Source organism: Onychostoma macrolepis, chromosome 14 (genome assembly GCF_012432095.1).
Source record: "Onychostoma macrolepis isolate SWU-2019 chromosome 14, ASM1243209v1, whole genome shotgun sequence".
In the NCBI taxonomy this organism is placed as follows: Eukaryota; Metazoa; Chordata; class Actinopteri; order Cypriniformes; family Cyprinidae; genus Onychostoma; species Onychostoma macrolepis.
This window is the reverse complement of record NC_081168.1, coordinates 19,733,273-19,756,362: the sequence shown is the minus strand read 5'-3', so window position 1 is coordinate 19,756,362 and position 23,090 is coordinate 19,733,273. Positions and strand designations below refer to the sequence as shown.

General features: G+C 35.6%; 1 protein-coding gene across 1 annotated transcript in view; it reads left to right on the top strand.

Moving 5' to 3' along the window:
* Positions 1 to 124: 124 nt before the first annotated feature.
* col23a1a (collagen type XXIII alpha 1 chain a) overlaps positions 125 to 23,090 on the top strand; it is a 130,734-nt gene continuing 107,768 nt past the window's right edge. The window contains exons 1-2 of the mRNA XM_058797533.1: positions 125 to 801; positions 1,771 to 1,825. Coding sequence (XP_058653516.1) covers positions 529 to 801; positions 1,771 to 1,825 — 328 coding nt within the window. The 5' untranslated portion in view covers positions 125 to 528. The remainder of the gene's footprint in view (positions 802 to 1,770; positions 1,826 to 23,090) is intronic.

Here is a 23,090-nt window from a genome sequence, read left to right as displayed (position 1 = left end):
TCTAGAACCGCCCCTGGTACTACGGGCGCAAGATGAACAGAATGCATCCGTAAAATCTCTTTACAAAAATTCATTTTAAAATGACACCACGAAATATTGTAGGCTACAGACTAATTCTCACACTGATTCTACGTGTGGGGAAAACAACCTGAAATAGAAAATCTCACAGATTGTTCACAGCTGCTTTTGGACGCTTTCCGCCAGTCGTTTCACGCTCGTTACACACACGCACAAAGGGATGTGGCTCAATAACTAAAGAGCGCCCTACCTAGACAGTATTCATATACGTCACAGGCGCGCGCAACATTTTGGCAATTTGAGAATCTATGAATCGACACGCGTCTACGACGGACAAAAGCGCTGTTCACTAGGTAGTCCGCATACTAGGTTTGGAGACAAGTTCATGCTGTTCAAAGCACCGTGTGCTGCTCCGCGCTGCTCAGTCTGACAGCCACATCTCATCGATCAAGAACTGATCAATACTAAAAGTCATCAAACAATCGGAAACTAACTGGAGACTTTTCCAGCATGGATCAATCTACGGATGGAAATATAGAAAACAAACAGAATGCTGCGAAACCGCTTTATCAGCGCTATTTAGTGTCTTTTCCAACCATAGTGTGTTTAGTGTTATCGCTGAGTTCAATAGCGGTGTGTTTTCTCATGACTTTCAAAACGCATCAGATGGAGAGCAGGCTGCGCGAGCTGGAGATAAAGATGACTGACATCTGTCAAGAATCATCCAAGGACGTCTCTGTTCCACAGGAACTGCGGAAATCCATTGAAACACTCTTTCAGGAGGCAAGCATTTTAATTCTTCATAAAGGAAAGCTGCAACATTATATGTTTCGTTCTACTGTTTCACGTGTTTCTGTAGTATGTTATCCAATTTAATTTATGCTCTGATTAATTTACCGCTAGTTATAATTAATCCCATTAATCAATGCATAGCCTGCTCTTTAGTTGCCAGTGGTTTTGAAAGTTGTTTAACTAAGTAACAACGGCAAATTCATCTATCTATCTATCTATCTATCTATCTATCTATCTATCTATCTATCTATCTATCTATCTATCTATCTATCTATCTATCTATCTATCTGTCTGTCTGTCTGTCTGTCTGTCTGTCTGTCTGTCTGTCTGTCTGTCATAAAGGATTATAGATTTAAATAGCCTATAATTCTGCATGTGCAGTGCGTTCATGTGATAAGAGTGATTTTTAAATATGTAAACATATATGCTTAATTTATTTTGATTTTACTGGTAAATTCTTGGTAAATTCTTCTCATTGTGGTGTATTAATTAACACAAAGACAAAAGTGAATGTGCTATATATTCTTTCCCGATCCTATGTTAAGAATTACAATATTTATTACAATATATATATATATATATATATATATATATATATAGTAAATTTGTATTGTAAGATAGTAAATTGTGCAAAATCAACATAAATTACAAACATGTGTAACATCTCAATAAAAGAATGCAGCAGAATAATCAGTAGGCTACTATGTAATCCAATATTATTAGTATAATCATACTATGTTGTTTGCCAGTGTTTTTATAAACCTTTTTGTAAGCAGTAATGGCAAATTTTCCTTTTCCTCTACAAACATGGAGAACCATGACCACCACTGACACTTCTGGTGTCTCTTCAATATTACTGCTTAATCAGGATGGATTTATAAATGACTGATTCTTCAAATTTGACCTTTGACCTCTACCCAAAATTTGAATAATTAATTTCCTCCACATTGTTTATCACAGATGCCAAAGTTGCGTGTGGCGAGAGACGTGACACAAGACTGCAACTGTCCTCCAGGTACGTCCATGAATCTGCTCTAATAACAGACTGGGAACGTCACTCCAGGATGAAACCTGATAGAAACTGTGATAAATTCATCAATGTCTTGTTCTTGAACAGTGATTGCAAAGCTGTGATGTGGATGAGATGGACAGATTAGAGAACTGAAAGTACAGGTTTCTGAGATTTGTAGATCAGATTTGTAACTAATTAAGCAATATTAGATTCCGATTGGTCAATTTAAGCATTTTCCAAATAAATGTTTTTGGATAATGATGCTTAACTGTAAAGTCAATTGATTTCCTACATAGCTGTTGTATTTTCATGTCTCTCATATTATCCTTATAAAGATACCTTAAATGTTTAATGTCTGTTTAGAAGTCATATAATCAGCCTTTCATGCTTTTAGAGTTTATTTAGTGATAATATTGACTGACTGGAGTCGGGACGTCAACAAGCCCTAAAAATTTGAATAAGTGTTCGTTGAATGCAGGGTTTCTTAAGGCAATTACAAATCACCATGATTATAGTTCACTTTACACAGCTCTGTGCTTTTCCAATTGTGATCATAAATACAGAGGGAAGGAGAAAATGTGGAACTGTCGCATATTGATGAATTGGTGGTTGCGGAGAGTTTTTTTTGGCTCCTCTGTCACAAAATGTGGTTGTTAAAGATGGGGTTGGTGGTAACTTGAGTTTGGGTGCATTGAGAAACTTCGAGGAACTGCTGTCCATCTTTTTCTTTTTCACAATCATTCTTTACATCGAGTCATGGTGCCTATAAAATCCAATGTTTCCATAAATGTATGCCGGTTCACATCTGAGGGGAGATATTGATGTCACAGGACAAGAGGGAGGTCATAAGCATCTGTTTATAGGTTCTGAGCGTGAGTGTGTGTGTGAAGGGGCCTCAAGTATGCGTCTGTGTGAGTGTGTATTTCTGTTTGTTTGTGTGGGTAGTGCCGCAGAAGGCCCAACAGAGGCACCGAACTGTAAGGTGAGACCCTTTCATTTTAGAAGCAATGGTTGCCACCTGAAACCTGAAGCGTTTTGAGCGGTCCTGGCAGGCAGGATCAGAGGGAGAAGTATTTCTGTCTCCACAACAGACATGAGCTCAAAGCTCTCTGGGCAGGTAATAGTGTCGCCCCCTACAGGAGCTGCTTGGAAGGACACTGATGAGAGTCACCGAATGACTTTATTTGTTCCATTGAGCACAAAAGTAGATTTTTTTTTTTTTCCAATGCAGTCGCAATTAATGATGTTTTTAAACTTCAAAAAGGATCCAAAACACCATAAAAGTATGATAAAGTACATTTTTTTCTGTCTTCTGAAGCCATACGATAGCGCTGTGTGGGAAACAGAATGAAATTTGAGAAAATGTATTTAAACTTCTTTAATTTCTTTTCATCCCTTTTCAACTTTATTTTATTGTTTATTATTATTATAATTTTTCATTCTGCTATAATTTCAAGAACCCATACCTTATTATTATTATTATTATTTAATTATTGAGATTATTTGTTATATATTATTTAATGCCATTATTTAGGCTTTGACAAAAAAAATATTAAAATGTTTTGTAAAATATATAAAAAATTAATTTGGAGAATTCTGTATTTTTTAACCCACACATTATCATTATTATTATTATTATTATTATTATTATTATTATTTTAGGGTTTTTGCCATTGTTATTGATTACGAAAGCCTTTTAATAAAAATAAAAACTATTATTTAAAACACCCTTGAAGAGTTGCATTTTTAAAATGGGAAAGTATTGACCATGCCAACCACAATTGTGATGTTTTTTACTTTCTAAACGTTACCAAAACTGTAGAAATGCACTTGCAGGAGTTGTAGAAGGTCCCTGTCATGCCTTTCTCCTTAAGCACATAGCTTCTTTCATTTCTACTTCCTCTATTCATTTCCACGGTGGAGTGAGTTCTCCCTAATTACCTGTCGACTGAGATGGTTGTCCTTGCATGCTAAACGATTCCCCGTCTGTTATCACCCATTTCCACCAAACACCAGGCCCTGTTTGACAACAAGCTGTAACTCTCAAATGAAAGCACGAGAGGTCTTTAACTCGGTCACATCTCCCTGTCTCATTTTTCAGGCTTGCATGTTCTCCTTCACACTATTTAGTCCTTGTAAAGGTTGGACAAGGTCAGGGATGTATTTCTCCCCTTTCCTACATTTATTGCCCTAAGGATTTATTGTCTTTCGTCACTCTTTTTCGAAAGTCGTCACCGTGCAACATGCACAAGTCTATTCAGGAAACATCTGAGCTGTAGGTGTGGTGTGTGTTTTGTAGTGATTGACTAAAGCCAGGGGTCTCTGATTAATTCTCAAAAAGAATTCTCATCCTCAAAAGTCATGCTCATGGACCACCTGCTGAAAATCTGATGCATGCTGCCCAAAAAAATGGCAAGCAATTTCTTGATCTGACAACCTCAAATCTGATTTGCTGGCTGGTATCTAAATGATGCTTCATAGCATTATGTAGCTTAAACAGCAGACATATACCAGGACTGAGGTTTTGATTCCCGTGGAACTTATTAATCAAAGAAATTGTTCACCCAAAAATTTTGCACCAATGGATACTCTGCAGTGAATGGGTGCCGTCAGAATGAGACTCCAAACAGCTGATCAAAACATGACAGTGATCCACTAAAACTAAAACTTTGATTGGTCACTTTGCATGTTAGTCAAACAACCTTTTCAATCAAAAAATGCAACTACTAGACTTTGTGCTTCCTTGATGTCAATTCACATATGCATGCGTACATGGGTGACTGGAAATGCGAGCTCATTCATAGACTTTTTGCATTCCGTTGCAAATGGAAGTTCAAGTTCGGTGAACTCTGACCTGCCTTTGCATAGTCAAAGTCTTAAGTGGACAGAAAGAGTGGCCAGGATATCATACAGGCACATCAAAGCACAGCTGAATGTATTGGGCTCATCTCATTTGAAACAAAAGGGAAATACAGCGTTTCATATTTCGCCTGCTAGAGATTACAATATTAAACCCCAGTGAATAATAGATCGCCGACTTGTTAATGGCTGTAAGTGGTATTAACATACAAAAGGTGTCAGAAACGCTTAATCTGGATGGGTTTTTAGCAGCGCTCAGAAATCAGAGAGGGTTTTGGGTGTGGCAGCGGGATCTGATGGACTCAGCACTGTATTTACTTTCATCCCTCCAAAAGGTCCGGCTTAAAATATCCGGCCAGGGCATGTGCATATGTGTAATATCTCACTAGGAAGTGGTGCAATTAGATATGCTGCCCACGGCTGTGCAAAAGAGACGAGACATGCAACTAGGAATTAGGACTTTCCTTCTATTACACACGTACACATACTCACACTTGTTTAGTGGTATGCGATTATGAATGCGGACATGCACATCTGTGCAGAACTGCTGTATAAAGGCAGTGCTGATTTTGCCTTGAATGTCAAGTGGCGACACTAGTATTTTCGCTGTGTGATTTTTATAAAGTAAACATAAGAGTAAACATCTTTTATGTTGTTAGAAATATTTCAAGATGAACAATCATGTTAAGTCATTTAGAAAAATTATGCTTAAGTCATGTTTAGAAAAATCATGTTTGAATGTAAATATCAAATATGATATCAGGATTTTGAGGAACTGATACAACTGTTCTTTATATGCTTTTTTTATGCAAGTAGTCTGTTATAAAGATCTCATTGATTTATATTACAAGCTATCAGTATTTCATCTTTAGTTTTGGCCATATAAATATCAGCAACTGCATCAGATTGCATACTTTTTCTCAATTTGAAAAAAAAAAAAAACTTTTTACTTGAATATGAGCTCCAGATTCTATATTGTACTATAAAAGCAAAAAAGCCTGATGTATCACATACTGTATGTAGCCTATGGCATTCAACAAAATCACATATGCAAACTTTTGTTTAAAGATTTTTTTTAAAATATTGTCTTTTTTGTGTTTAAGATTGTGATCAAACGATTAATCATTAATCGCATACAAAATAAAAGTATTTGTTTGTATAATATATGTGTGTGTTCTGTGTATATTTATTATGTATATATAAATACACACACATTACATTATATATTTTGAAAATATTTACATGTATTTACATGTCTATATTTATATTTATATAATTTATATTATAATAAAATAATCAATATATTTAATATATAAACATAACCTATTTTTCTGAAATATATGCATGCATGTGTGTGTATTTATATATAAATAATAAATATACACAGCACACATGCATATATTATGTAAACAAAAACTTTTATTTTGGAATAAAGCAATCATTTATTTATTTATTCATGAATATTATTAATATTTATGCAAATTGTTATTGGCATATAGCATGTTTTCTCCTGTCTTGCATTTTTAGGCCAGGACCCACTATCACTTAATGTTAAGCCATCTTTTATATTACTGATGATATTGAGCACTGTCAAAATGACTAAGCAGGTTAAGAGGAGCAAAGGATGTTGACCCCACCCCTCAACCAAACCAAATCTCCATGGCTTACCTCAACATTCACCTTTTACTTGTCTTTCAACAGGCATCTTATTAAAGTTTGCTTTGTAAAACCACACTCTTTGCATTCTTCCCTCTGAAAAATAAACAGCTCACAGGCCTGTTGGTGTAAAGCGGTGGTCTGAAACAGAGTCTAAATACTTAAACCATACCGACCCCGACCGCTTATAAAACATTTCTAGCTATCGGTTCACTGGGGCAGGTGGTGTGTTCAGATTTATGGTTTAAAAACAACATGAAACTGCTTCAAATGCATTTAACTTCTTTAATGTGACATATTTTGACTTAAAAACAATATTCAGTGGGAAATATTGTATGTATGAATCATGTACAATAACATGAGTGACATTGAGATTAAAGTAAATATATTGTAAAAATGTGCTTCATCCAAATGAACATAGAAATATGATTTAATTTCACATTCTGGCTCAACGAAAACAAAAGCCAATTTCAAGGCTCATACTGCAAGTAAAGTAAAATAAAAAAAATTACAATTAAATATTTTTTATGATTTCAATTATATTTTGTCCTTAAAAATGAACAAATGCACCTTTATCCAACAAATAATAGTGAACACACAATATTATCTCAATATATCTCGCCATTTTTGCCTGCAGGCTTGTACTGTACAAGGAGTATGATTAGTCTTTGGTACGGAGGAGATTTGCAGTGTGGCATCTCAAGCTGTCTATCAGCATAGCTTGCAGTATTAACTAAAATAGAAGGCTCTGCTAACCCGCATGTGCCTGATGACCTTTACTGTCCCTGGAGTTCAAGGCTGATAATGGGGTGAATTTATTAAAGCATGTCTCTTTAAGACCCAACAAAGACAGCATGGAAAATTAATTTTGTACAACACTCTTGTGCAGTGGACTGGGTAGCTTAGAATGATTTCATTACTGGCATTTTTAATTATCGTTAAAAATGATTTAATTTGATCAGCTTTGTGACCACGTGTGGGCCGCATTCCAGAATTGCTTTCCCCTGTGTGGAGTCTGACACAGCGCTCTTACTGTAGGTCACAAAATTCCAGTGTGCCAAGGTGTTGCATGGGAACGAGAGGCGCGGGTGGGGGAATGGAAGTGATTATATTGTGTTAAGTTTCATTATTGAGAGTTACAGGTGACATGGAAAGTTGCCATTAAATTTAACGAGGGAGAGCGTGAAAAACGGTTAACACTTTACGCTTGTGTGCATCAGTTGCTTTGAGAGGCTTACCACCTTCACACAATGGATTCTCCTTGAACTCCCAACTTGAACCTGATCTCAGATCTACATCTGTATACAGCTGCATGCTACCGCAATGTGCACTTCTGACTTTCTCAAGTAAGTTTTCTTGATTAGACTAGGACTTGGTGAAATGGCAAAGAACCACAATATATTTTTTTCATATTGTTGATATTGATATTTATCACTGCATTTAATACATCTATTACGTTCTATTGACATGTTAATTTAAAAAAAGTTCAAGTGCAAGCTGCCTTTTAATATGCAGTCTAAAATGTCCCTGAGGTTGATTTGAAAAATCCAAGCGCTATATTGGCTCACTCTTTCTCAGTCTGCTGCACAGCGTGAAGTTTGAGAACATATTACTGGCTTTTAATGAACATAACACATCAAATGTGCCACTGAACTTCACGTACATGTCTCTGATATTGCTCTCCTCCAGCATACACACACACACACACACACACATACACCTGTCTCTCCTGATCTAAATTGCAGGGAGCTGTTCTCACGCCATTACCTCAAATCCTGTTTAAAATATCTGAACTTATTTACTTTGCATTTAAATTGCAGTTTCTACAGCTGTTTGGCATTTGGCCATATACAGATCCTATCCCATATGAATTCAATACTGAACCCAAATTTTGTTCCCTTGACAAGGCTGGGCAGCTTCATCCAGACTGGGAAATCTGATAACTGCTTGCATTTTAGCGACGCGGACTTGATCGTCTAGATCAGGGGTGTCAAACTCAGTTCCTGGAGGGCCGCAGCCCTGCAGAGTTTTGTTCCGACCCTGATCCAACACACAAACCATTTAGTTTTCAAATAAGCCTGAATGACTTAATTTGCTGGATCAGGTGTGTTTAATTAGGGTTGCATCTAAACTCTGTAGGGCTCCGGCCCTCCAGGAACTGAGTTTGACACCCCTGGTCTAGATGTATGACTTGGGCCAGATATAAAAAAATAATGTTAAAAATATTTTATCAAGCTTTTCATTTAGTGGATGATAAAATGTGCAAAAATGTGTCTTACAGACTTTTATACACACACACACACACACACACACACACATACAAACCTTGGCAGTATGTCCAAAAAACAACAATAGATTCTTTTTTCATATTGGTTGGTATTAATATTTATCACTAAAATATTAAAGGTGCCATAGAATGCATTGATACAGTATTTTAAATTATTCTCTGATATCTACATAGAATGTATGTGGTTTAGGTAAGGGCAAAAAATCTCCAGAAACGGTTTTATGTCCATATGTCCATTTAAAACCCTAGGATTTCTCCCTAGAATGAAATGGTTTGTTATTGGCTTATTTGGAAGGGTCATGAATAATAATTAGCTCTGCTCTGATTGGCTGTTTCTCAGTGCGGCTCAATGTTGAGCTCTGCTCTGATTGGCTGTTTCACAGTGCGGCTCATTTCAGTAGCTCACAGCAGGAAGGAAACACAGGGAGGAAAATATATATTTCAATACTTTCTCTCGCAGTTATATCGTCGGGTAATTATACTGTATATAAAATGCGGGCATCAGGGAGCCGCAATTAATATGCGGGGCACTGAAACTGCTTTTGAACAATCGGTCGATCGCGTTATAGTTTCACTTTCGCTTTCGAGATTCGCGATCGCACGTACTCTGTTTATACTATGGAGCGGCAGTACTTACCACACATTTTACAAGATCAGATGCTTGTCAGTGGTGCTCAAGATCTGTAAATCTTTCGCCATCATCCTCAGTCATCTCTCCTTACTCTGTTTATGTGGTAACTGAAATCTTACATACTGTAATGCAACAGACTACTGCTAAGAAGCTAACCATGTCCCTTTAGTTGCTCGCGTTAGAATGAACAATACTTCTACGGCATTTATTAGTCTTAGCTAATGTTCATTTCAGCATTTACTAATGCATTATTAAAATCGTTTTATTAAAAGTTGTGCTTGTTAACATTAGTTAATGCTCTGTGAACTAACATGTCATGAACAAACAATGAACAACTCTATTTTTTATTAACATTAACAAAGATGAGTAAATAATGTAATAAATGTATTGTTCATTGTTTGTTCATGTTAGTTAATACAATAACTAAAGTTGACAAATGACACCTTATTGTAAAGTGTTACCCAATCACCTAAAAACCACTCAGAACATCCTAGCAACTACATAGCAAAACCCTGTAAATCAAAATATATTTATTATATTTTCTATATAAAATGTAAAAGTTGGTTGTATTCACCATTTTTCATATATCTACATGTTTGTGATGTTTTCAGTGGACCAAAACCCAAACTGAGCTGAAACATGACTGTGGTAACATCTGTCTGTAACATTCAAACCATCCAACCTAAAAGTCATTAAACGGTCCTTATTTAAATGAATGAATAGCATATTTTAAAATCCAGTGATACAGCCTGGAGAAAAATGGTGTTATTAGATCTTTTGAATTATTTAAAGATAAACACAGAGAAAATTGATTTAGACATGGTTTACAATGATACTTTCGTTCTTGAATCATTTAAGCCATTTTTGCTCCCTTGATATACACTTTAAAGACTAACAGAACTCAGATTTTTCCTCACCGCTTTTGAGCCCGTTTACAATTAAGTATCGATCTATCCTGTCGTTCTCTAACCGCAGTCGAGTGAAGTGTTCTGTCGTAAACTTTCAGCATAACCTCTAAAATCCCATTTGGCAGGAGGAGTGTTTTTATAACTTTCAGATTGCAGTAGCATGGGCCGCTCTGGACCTCTGCCTGAGTGAGAATCTTTCAGCACCTGTTAAAAAAAGTTAGTGCTTGTCTTTCTTCTCAATGTGTAAATGTGTGTGTGTTTGAGCCTGCATGCTACCAATGTATGTGTGTCTGGTTTTCTTCATAGCCTTAACTTGCACACATAAAGAAAAGGAAAATACATGAGCTTGTAAGCTAATTGAGATTGTTAAACAGAGTTATTTTGTGGTACTGAGCAATTAGACATACAGCCTTGCCTTTAATTAATTTTTAGTTAAGTCAGGGATTACAAAACATTTTTGTCAGCCGAACCCCTTTGGCCTAAAATATTTATCTGAAGTAAGTAGATTTTAAAGTTAATATTTCAATCATTTAAGAACACATTCACATGTTCACAGTTCTCTGATGTCAGTTAATAGTCACAAATAAAATATGTTTAGTAAGTGTTTTATTTCATTTTAAATTATGTATTTATTTTAATCTTAAATATATATATATACATGCATACATAAACATGCATATTTGTATGGCAAGATACAGTGTTATGTTAATATATGGAATTGTTCTGATTTCTGATAGTTTTCATATATATCTTTATTTCATGTGATAATATTATATTTATATATGTATATATTTAGATAATATTTCATATATGGATATTTAATATATATACATACACTGAACAAAATTATAAATGTAACACTTTTGTTTTTGCCCCCATTTTTCATGAGCTGAACTATGTACACAAAAGGCCTATTTCTCTCAAATATTGTTCACAAATCTGTCTAAATCTGTGTTAGTGAGCACTTCTTTGCTGAGATAATCCATCCACCTCACAGGTGTGGCATATCAAGATGCTGATTAGACAGCATGATTATTATTGCACAGGTGTGCCTTAGGCTGGCCACAATAAAAGGCCACTCTACTGTGGATTATAAATAAAAGACTTTCTTTTGTTCTACTCATCGTCGTGCGCCTCTTTAGCTGACATGTAACGTTACAAGAAGATTATCGTCCATTTAAACATATGAAAAACAGTTGATTACTGGTTGAAAGTTCAATGCTCTGGTGACTTACTTCATAGATCCAGATGTGTGCTGTAAGCATTGCACTCTGTAAAACTCTTCCCATTGGTAGACAATTGAGAAGGACAGCAGGTATTACAACAAGCTTACTTACCTGTTCAATGTATAAAATATATGTGTATTTGTTTTGTTTCTCTCAATCTCTAAAACAGGGTTATTAGTTTGTGTCCTTCATGGATTCAGCATGTTTTGTTTTGTCTGTGGGAACTATGAAACGGAAATACTATGGGTTGTAGTCTTTTTTTATTACCTCTGTAAAACTGGCTTTGTTGAATTTACTCAGAGTCTACAGCAAATGGCTTCATGCTTTTAGGGGGTTGTCATTAATTTGCCTTTTGCTCAACACAACAGACATGAGCAAACCACTTCAGTAGTCCAAAGAGATCCAATGAGGTTTGTGCTAAAAGCCTATCTATCCTCATTATATGTTCAGTGGTGTTCTCAAATGTGTCATATAAATCAGTGTTTATCAGTAGCCTATTTATAAATGTTTTAAGGATTGAGACTAAATGCAAAGAGGTCTGTACCGAGAGCGAGTTAATAAGACAGATATGCTATAGGTATGCAGTAGGGGAGCATTTAATCAGAACAGCATTGCTAAAATCCTTCTTGTTGATATTGAGCCAAAAATCCATTTAAATGTGTTTTAATAGCAATGACTGGCTTCAATGAGCAATTACTGTGATTAGAGCCTGCTGTTTCTCTGTGGATTGTCTTAAAGGTTCTTAAATGAGCCTGGAATGATCCTTAATGGTCTTAAACTAGAATTGGTAATGCAAACAAACTCTCAGTATTTGACAAAAAGGGAATAAAATATGTTTATTAAAATAATACAATGAAACTAAAACGTCTTTTCTCCAAAAAATAAAAATAAAAAAATAAATGAAAATTTTTGAATTCATTTTTATTTATTTTTTTGCATTTAAATTTTGAGTTACAGTTTTATTAATTTTGATGATTTTTGTTATTTTTAATGTATGTCTATATAATTTATATAGTCTTTTTATTTTATTTTGGTTTTTGTTTAGTTATTTTAATACATTTAGTTAAAAGAAACAAAAATGAGAAATGTTGCCTTTTCAGGTAGCAGGGGAAAAAATCTATTAATATTGATTTTATTTATGGTTAACTATAACCACCCTGGCCCAATCTCATGATATTCATGAATGCAATTTGCTCTTCCAGGTTATGTTAAAAAATGTCAAACATCAGGTCCCAACTATACATATATATATGTTTTTCCAGATGTTGTGAATAGCTCTCACTGTGTATTGGTGAACAGTCTTAACCACAAAATTTCTATGGTATGCAGTCAGCCAATATCTTTGAGCATTTGCGGTCCCAGAATCCCCAGACTGTAAGGTTTAGCTCTTAAGTGTGTATGAATGTTTGGCAGCAAACCCCATGGTAAACCACCACACAAAATGCATAAATTATTACATTTAACCTTGTGATACCTGCTGTTTGGTTTTGCAGGAGTTATTTGTTTTAACCCTTGTGTGTGAGTGGAAGGTGTTTTGACCTCATAGAAGGTGAAGTAGAGTCATCTATTCCTCTCTGTGGACATCAGATGAGCTGTGGAGGATAATACTCTGTCAACAGGTGGAGGAAAACAGAAAACGATCCTGTCCTGTGTGGTAGAATAATTGTCCAGTATATTTAGTAACTTTGCTATGCTGACAGATTGTCAGCTGTTGTCTGTCTAAGATTTATTCTGACGGTTTATTGGACACTCAGTTCAAGATATTTTAAGCCTATCGAAGGCATCTGAAATGTGTGAAAGTTCTTATTTCTCGTTCATGTTGGGCATAATAATGGCTAATTTTCGGTCAAATCAGTCAAAGATCAGTCAAAGATTTGGATACTTGACAGAATCTTCAATAATCTTGAAAATTACCTTTTCTTTTGATCTCATGGCATAAATACTTTTGTAGTCATATAAAAATTGTGCCTACACACAACTTGCAGTTTAGTAAGTGAGTCAGATGTTGATTCACTAACCGATACGATTTAGTTAAAACTTCAGTCTGTAACTTTTTTGGTTAAAAATGATCCAAAATAAATTTTTGGCCAAGTACAGAACCAACCAGCATTCAAAACCTTAGCCCAATTGACCTATCGGTAAGCCCCTCCCCTTCGAACGCAGACTAGCCAATGGCAGTCGAGTATCAGTTGCACGGGGAGCGGAACTCGGACATCTTTAAGTTTCAGCGCCATAGAGAAACATTGGAAGATCCGAAGCTCGCATTGGTTTTATGGGGTTTATGCTTCAAAAATGGAAAAACGATGTGCCTGGGGTACTTGTAACACTGATTCCAGGTATCCTGAGAGGATGGGCGATATAATTTATTTTATTACATTTCCTCAATCCAAACAAAACAGAGCAAAATGTCCCTAAGTATTCACCCCAATACAAATGAAGACAAAAACGTTCATTTTCTGGTTGTCATACACTCATTAAGTTACAGTTTTCATCTGCTCAAGCAGAACGTTAATGTTATCTTGTGCTTTAGCAAGGTATCTCTGGCTAAAACTAGCTAACGTTAAAGTTAGTGAATCCATGCTAACGTACAAACTTAAATAGAGGACTGTTCTCGCGTCTTGTACAGTGTTAGGTCAAAAACACACAAACGTAGGTCTACATTTCAGTGCCTCTCCATATTAAACTGGTTAAATGTACATTAATTTAATCGTTCCCTGCGATACATGAACAGTGTTGATCCTGCATGTTGTCATCCGCGATCGTGATGACCGACCGTAATATGAGACTTCTCCCACTTGCATTGTGATCTGTAAACCCTTGCTTCGAGTTACCCACCGTATTTATTTATTTATAAATATTTTATAAATCCCTCCATGGAATATTTAATTCCCATTTGGTGGCCTTCCAAAATTGTGCAAAAACATCGTGGGACAAGGTTTTCACACTGTAGCTGTCATTGAAAGACAGTGAGCAACTCCATTTGTTTGTCCGAGGGAGCAACAGTAACTAAGGGGGGCGGGGCTTACCGATAGGTCAATTCCCAACAGTAAGCTTGTAACAATGTTTTCTAATTGGTAGCACAATGTATTGTAATACTTTTTCCCCTCAGTTGGTCATAACAAAAGTGGCAGACATGTTTCTTACTTGTTCAGATGATATTTTCCGGTGAAAATTCTTATTTGGGTCTTACTTCCAAGATGTAGAATCTGTGATTCCGAAGTACAGTGAATGCGGTGACTGACAGCCACACATACTCCTCAAAACATTAGATTCATCTGTGCTGAGGAGCCGTGTCGATGCACAACCCATGTAAAGATGATAATTCCGCAAATAACTGCAATTGCAAGTTTCAAACAGAGATGGCAACAAAGAGGAAAAACTTACAGACTGCATCTTTAAGGATTCAAATGATTCAAACCAGTAGCTCCGTCCTCATGGACTAATTATTAACAAACAATAGTCTTGATGTATGTTTTTACATCATTAAACAAAACTGTCTCATAAGATTCATTTATTTGTGAATCAGACTATATTGCTCACACTGTATCTGTTTGATTCACTAAAAAGAACTGGCTCAAAAGAGTAATTTGTTTGTGAGTCGAACAACAATGGTTGTGTTGTATGTGTTTATTTCACGAAAAGAAACAGCTCATAAGAGTTGACTACTCTGGTTGTATATGTTAGCTCATAGGAATCATTTGTTCATGAATCAAGCTACACTGGTCATGCTGTATATTTTTGATTCGCTAAAAGAAACTAGCTCAAGAGAGTTATTTGTTTGTGAATCAGACCATATTTGTCACACTGTATGTTTGTTTATACGTGCGAAGACAACTCAACAGAAAGACAATTTTTTTTCACAGCACACAGACTGCAAAATCACATTAATTCAGTTAAATATTATATTAAACCAAAAGAGTAGTACTTATGCGTTTAAGTGAGAACTGATCCAGTCCTTGTGATAAAATATTGAAAATGTCATTGTGCTTTTTTTTGTAATATTACAATATGATTTATTTTTGACAAGCAATGTATGTTTGCATAATATATTTTGATTGTGTATAATATTAAATTGCTTGTATGGTGTTAGGTATTTAAAAAAAAAAAAAAAAAACTTTTCAAAAGTGAATTTATGGTCTTCTGATGGTGACGTTGGGGATGATGGTGTTTATAATATGTCTCACATGTTAGTGTTGAGCACATACCCTCAGGGCCTCCTGCAGGCCTCGCTGGACAATTAGACCAATGCAACACCCGCTCCCATTCCCCCACACCCCCTCCTGAACCCAATATCCCGCTGTCCTCACCCCCTCTCCGCTCTTTAAAGACCAGACCTCCATCAGCGCACAGGCTGTATCAGATGACCTCATTACCCTGGCCTCTCCTCTAAGGATACAGCTACTGCTAACTGTCCATCAGCAGTTCACCATTTACAGCCCCAACTGTGAGACAATTGCGATTGCGCAATTGCACTGTGCGCTGAGCAAAACAATAAAACATGATGGTATTCATCCTTTTAGGATGTTTGCTTCTGGTCATTTTAGACTGAGTGGCTCATTTCAAGAAAATGCAAACAGACAGTTTGGAGTTTAGGTTCATTAAACAGTTGCACCACTTGCATGTGGTATTTCAGAATAAAATCTTGTGTGTTATTCGACAAGCACAAGCAATCCAGTTTAACCAGGAACTAAATGTGCAGTAATCACTTTAAATGAGCTCATAATCATTTTAAAGAGTCCTGACTTGAAAATTTTATTTTGTTAATCGTGTGCTAAAACAACAATCCATATATATTTGCTCTGAGAGATTGAGCAAGTTCATTCAGTGAAACATCCATTAGACTGTTTCAAACAGTAATGGTGAGTCTTTTTGAGTGAGAGGTTCATAAGAGTTTTTTGTTCATGAATTGGACTACGCTGGTCACGCTGGATGTTTTTTATTCACTTAAAAAACGGCAAATAAGATCCTTTTTTCGTGAGTCTACACTGGTTGGACTGTATGTTCTTAATTTATTAAGAATAACTGGCTCATATGAATCATTGATTCATGACGCAAACTACACTGGTGACGCTGTATGTGTTTGATTCACTAAAAGAAAAAGTAATTTGTTTGTGAATCAGACTACAAGGTTGTGCTGTTTGTTGCTGATTCACTGTAAAGAACCAGTTCATGAGAGTTATTTGTTAATGAATCAGACCAAACTAAATGTGCTGTGTAGCCATACACATTAAATGAGCTCATAATCATTTAAAAAAAATAATCGTTTAAAAATAATCTGAATTGATGAAGTGATACTAACAGTTGCAAGTAAAGTTTGTCTGCATCCTGCACAATCTAGCACACATTTGCATATTTTCATTAGCTAATCAATGTTAAATCAGGGAGAGAATGCATGCAGTTCATTCTTAGTGAACTCCTGCTTTGGTATTTAGTCTCAGGTTGGACAAAGGTCAAAATCAGGATTCATGAATTCATGTCTTTGAGATTTGGAAATTATGCATTGCTGTTCCTTCAAGGTAGCTTGTATTTGCAATTTTTTTTGTATTGCATCTTTCTCTCTCTCTCTCAAAAAAAAAAAAAAAAAAAGGTACAAAAGCTATTAGTGGGGATGTGCCCTTTCAAAAGGTACATCTTTGTACCTTATTTAGCCCTAAAATGTGCATATTAAATAGTACATTAAATATACATATTAGTACTTGAAGTGTACATATTAGTACCTAAAGGACACATTTTAGTACCTTTTGAAAGGCTGCAGCCGCAGTGACAGCTTAATGTTGAGTAAAGATCAAATCAAAAACTTCTGGGGGGTCCTTCAGCAGCCATTGAGATGAATGCTAACCGATAACTTTCTCCAGGTATAATAGAAGCCTTTGATGCTAACCAGCCAAACCTTGACTCCTTGTATGGAAGAAAGCAGGTAGAGCTGACATCTTCCTGATTTGAGCATGCAGTCTTCATTAAATAAAAAACATAAAGAACTGACAGAAAGTGAGCAAAACATGAAAACAGACAGATGTGACAGACAGATCCGGATCAGTGGATTTGAGCAGCGTGTTAATTGAATACAGCGGAAAGAGCAGACAAGCTCATCATCAGAACATGCAGTCTTCATTAAATCAGTAAAAACAAGAACGGATTTCCTCAGAACAACTAAATGAGCATCTGATGAAATCATATTGCACATTAAATGATTCTTAAATCACTCATTGATTTGTCTAATTGGTTTGACTTGCCAGGAGAAGTTCTCAAAAAAACAGTTGGTGCAGATTTGAACAGGCTTTTGGGCTTTGGCTTGGCTGTCTTTCATTAATGTGCCATATTTTCATAAGGGCTTCCAAGTGGTTGCCATGTGTCCGAGACCCAGACATTTCATGCTAATGAACCCTGGATACATTGTTGAATCTGAACAATTCATAAATCTGCCTATAATTTCTTTTCTTTTCTGAAGACATTGTGAGTTGTGCTTGACTGTAGAAAAGTCACCTTGTGTTTGCCAGAGCGTGTGTGTGTGTATGTGTGTTTTTAATAGTTTGCCTTGACCTCCTAATTTTGATTCATTTCTGATTAATTTGGGCGGATTTCAGTTTGTACTGTCCAACTGTCTTGCATACAGAATACATTCTCATGCTGTAATTTGTACCTTTTAACTTGGTCTATTACACAAATAAAATATTATAAATGAACAAAAATAACTAACCTGCAGTTCAAATGCTATTTACTTTATCAGATATAATAAACGCAACCAAAAACTGCTCTGTGTGACCAACTTAATTTATTAATTTATTTACCTTTACTTAAATTAATTTAACTTTAAATTGGATTTACGTTAATTACATTGCAATGTGTATAATTATTACAAAATCATATGTAATAAACACATGGAGAGTCTATATATTGACAAATTCAGCAATTTGTTTTGATTAATTTTAGTCTTGACTGACAGGCAGTGCAGTTCAGTCCAGCTGGCCCGTGTTTACGTCATTGCCGGAATGCCAAGGTCACTATCAGGCCTCAGTTGCTCCTTGTTTGGACTATTTTAAATTGATTGTCCGGATCAAGATACGGTGTGTTTCAACCACTGCAAGCAAGAATCTCATTTCTAATTTTAGCGTTTAGCGATGTTGATTCCCCTCTGCGGCTTGAGACTGCACCCGGTCAAACATCAGGGCGTTAAACCCATCTCACGCTGACTGGTGCTGGAAATGAGTGTGGATCGTCACCTCCAGGGTTAGAGGGATGTATCTGGAACAGTCACGAAACGGATTATGAAGTCTGAGACCCCACAGCCGTCAGTCCCTGAGGGAGATTAAAAGATCCAAAGGTGGCGGCCCGGACAGGAATCTGACACAGAAGGGGAATGATGATGGGGGGTCTGTGCTGGTTGTCGCAGCATGAGATGTTAGGAATTAACGTACGCTGTGACGTTATGAACATCCTCCTCTTCCTACTGGGTATCAGTTCTTTGACTGCTTCTCCAGTGACTGACGGACAGTGTAGCACCTGGTGTAAATATATAAATGAGCTCAGTTTAGTATGTAGTGCCTGTGGTTGCTGACAGCTATAGGGGATAAAAATATGTGAAGCACTCGCTGGATTTAACACTGACTGCATGTAACAAAAGAATAAACAGGCTTTTATGTGATTTTTGAACCGTTCCAACATCACTTCCCTTTCTTTACCAAAAGTGGTACCTGAATAAATTGTTCTTAGCATTTAATATCTGTGCAGTGAATACGAGCACCATCCTCATTTTTGTGGAAGGCACTGATAATAGAATAAAATCTTTGAATAAAATCAGCCAACTAAAGCTGTCAAGAATACTATTCTTATGATCGCTGCAGATCATATAATATGTATTTTGTGAATGCCTAGAAAACATTTGCTAAAATGTGCAATATGCAGCAGAAAATAGTGATTTTTTCCCCCCACATCTTGGCTGATTTATTTGACTGAACTGCCAAGGTTTTTTTTTTTTTTTTTTTTTTTTACAAAATATTGAATTATTATTACTTAATTATTTTTGTATTGGTTAGAATTTAATTATTATATTTTATTATTTATTTTTTAAATCATACAAATTATAATGATACTGTTTGAAATTGTTATTTTTGTGTAGTTTGTGCTGTTTAACATACTATTTAAAAAAAAAGATAGTTTGTATTTCACAGTATGCTAATATTTCATCTGATCATATCCTAATAATACCTATTTATTAGAAAAAGGAAAAACTAAACAAAACAAAAACACAAATGCACCTTGTTTGCATTACATGTACTATTTTTCAATGACCACATACCATACCCATTTGAGTTTTTTTTTTTTTGCACACTTTACGGGATTATTTGTCTACTGAGTAACATGTCAGATGAAAACCAAAGAGCTTTGGGGTTTGAAATGCTTGTTCCTCCAAAAACCGCAGCCTTCTTGCCACCCACTCTGTCTTAAGATCTCTCAGATTACAACAGGCCAATCGTTAAGTTACTCACAGCGAAATTGTTAATAAATGAAGCGCTAGCAGTTTGTTATTCATTTTTTAAAATAGTACTCTGTCATAGTAACAGTTTGGTAAACCATTCAAGCATTTTTCTCAATTGAAGGACGCATTTAAAGACTTGCCACAGGGCCAGATGTCATAAACAACTGCTAAACTTTTATTCAGATTGATTTGATTCCTGACTCACAAAATGAAATGGTCAACTGATTATTTCTGCATGAGCAGAGTTGATTCTCTGATTTTCTGCTGAATTTGGCTAATGCTAAAATCCATTATGGGATTGTATGTAAGCTGTAACGGGACTGTAAATGCTGCTCAATGCTCTGCAAGCCTTGTGAATCCACCAGTCCGGTCGTTTTGACACTGATAAGCTCATAACGCACAGAACGGTGCATCCTGTCTTCTTGCGTGTGACCAGAAAGCACTTTTAACATCCAGGAAAACAGTCTTTCGTGAGCAGTGCATTTATAGGCTACCAAGGTAAGCGTGAGAGGGAAAGTGTTGTGTGTGATCCTCTTTTTGCATGCATCCACTACACACACGCAGAGACGAGGACTATATTGAGATGTTTCTGTCTGTGTTGATAATTGCCACTTGGTGTGGTAGTTAGATAAAGAATGCGTGGAATGCTGGACTAAAACACTCAGGCCACCTAGTTAGTTTCAATTTTAGTTTGTTGCTTTATATTTAAATCTTTTATGCATCTTAGTGATTTATAGAAATGCAATTTTTTTACCAAAACAAAAAAGTTTTAGTGTAGGCAAAAACTGAAAATAAACTTTATTTAACAATAAATTAAATAATCACATTTATTTAGTTTTTTTTTTTTTACAATCATTTTTGCACTAATAACATAACCTTCATGTCATTTCAAAACTCTAGACACAAAACTCAAAACACAGGCTATTTGTAACACAGGCTGTCCAATGTTCAAAACTTTGCATATTGCGTTCTTATCTTTAAAGAAGCCTTGCATTTGCAGAAGCATTGGTTCAAAAAACTCATTTATTATTAAATATCATAGGAACATTACTTTAGATTACCCATAGTTTCATTGTGTAGTTTTTAGTACAATCATTAAATATAGTAGTACAAAACACATGATGCAGCTTTCATTATGGTTCTACACATTCATACATCATTGTAATAGACTAGAGAGAAAAGTACAGACACTGGCATCATTAAACATTTGAAAATTATTGATGAAATAATCAACTCACTTTAAATGAGAAAAAAATTTGTGTTCCTCACTGCACTTTATGTTTTTATTAACTCTGTCTTGTGGATTTGGCCACAGGTTCTCATCCACATCATAATGGATGTTTTCATTAGCTAAACATCTTGGGAAAAGTCTTCTGGCATGGCAAATACAGGCCTGACATTGGTCTCCTGTGATGTCATTGCATGCATCATCTATGGCCTGGAGAAGAGAGACTTGTTTGAGAGGGTTTCTATTGTGGAAGCACCTCCATGTGGAGAAAAACTCTCGAGTCGGGTTACAGTGAGGAAAGGAGAGTATGGGGGTAAATACAAGGTGATAAACTGTGGATGGGCCTGAAACCATGATTGCACTCAGTGCTGTTGTTAGAAATTCTGGGCCCTTTGCACTGATTTTGCTATGGGGTTGCCTCAAAATCACATTCAGTGGGGGGTGGTCGGGCCCCCCAGAGAACATCGTTCTGGGCCCCTCTCAACCGCTGGGCTCTCAACCTCTCCTCCATGTCATGGCCAGGGTAAAGCCTGCCTCATCCAAAAATATGAATGGTTTTCATCAGCTTTCAGCTCTATCACCCTCTACAAAACAAATACTGATAACTATGATATAGATATATGTGATATATATATATTTTTCCTCCCAACAACAATCATCTTGAAACTGATCACACCTGAACATACTCAGTCCTCAGTTGCTTCACTTTCATAATCTAAACATGTAATGTTGTTCATAATTTTACATAAAAAAACTATGCTTCAAGAGTAATGTAAGTTACGTAGCATTTTGAGCAGTTGTATCAATTGATAGTTAGATCATTGTAATGAAATGAATAAACACTCAATTCAGATGAAATGTGGGAGTTGCATTTTGAAATAGTAATACTTTGATGTTAAGTTGTGTCATTTTGAACCGGTGATTTTAGTTCAGTAAACAAAAGATCTTTGGCTCATGTGTATTGTATCCAAACATTTGGAAAAAGTTAAGTGTTGTGAATTATGTGTCTAGAGTTTTGATAAATGACATGAAGGTTCTGTTATTAGTGCAAAAAGGATTGTAAAAATAAAACTGTAATAAACATCCAAATAAAACTGAATTGAATACAGTCATTTAAATTGTGCATACTTTTTATATCAACATTGATTTTAATGACATGTTTCTCCAATTGATTGTTTAAGCAAAATGCTCCTCAAGTTATTTTTTTCCAGCTTAATAATAAGCTATGGACATTTAATGGCTTTCCTATTAAGTAAACGTAGCTGACATTGTTTATACTGTTGTAATGGTGTCTTTCTGTAGTTGAAAGATTGAATGAGCGACATGTACTGTTTCTTTTCTTTTAATGTACTGTTCCTATACAATGTACATTCATGTTTATTTTGTGCTATAACTACTAGTAAAGAGTAAGAGATGATTGGTTCCCGTGCACTTTGTGCTGCTGCTTGAAATTCAGGTGGCTAAAGCAATCTGTCACACCACTTTAAAAAGCACCAAAATGACATTTGTTGTTAGAAATTGTTCTGAATTTGGAAGATGAGACTTTGTTTCATATCAAAAGCACAAAGCTTATTGTGCTCGTTGTGTCTATTTTTTTTTTAATTTTGAAAAGTTTTTTTTTTTTTTTTACCTGGTTGCAGATGTTTTATTTGTGTTTTAAATGTTACTATTATTATTAAATCAAATGTCAGTTACGCTTCATTTAAGCATCAATTTAGTCTCAGATGTTTCTCTTTAAATTTTTAGAGACATAACAATAAACGTCAAGAAGACAACTGTTTAGCAGTTAAATGAATAATAGTTTTGGTCTTGGAAGAATTAGATGAAAAATGATTCAGAGTGCTAAAAACACAAACTGTGCTATTTTTAATTACTCAAAATTAATTACTCAAACTCTGCTGTTCTCTGATAAAGAAGAAGTTGTGGCCAATATTTGTGTGTGAAGACAGAAATGCGTGTGCTGTGGTGATTAGTCAAAGTAGGCGAATAATGGTCCT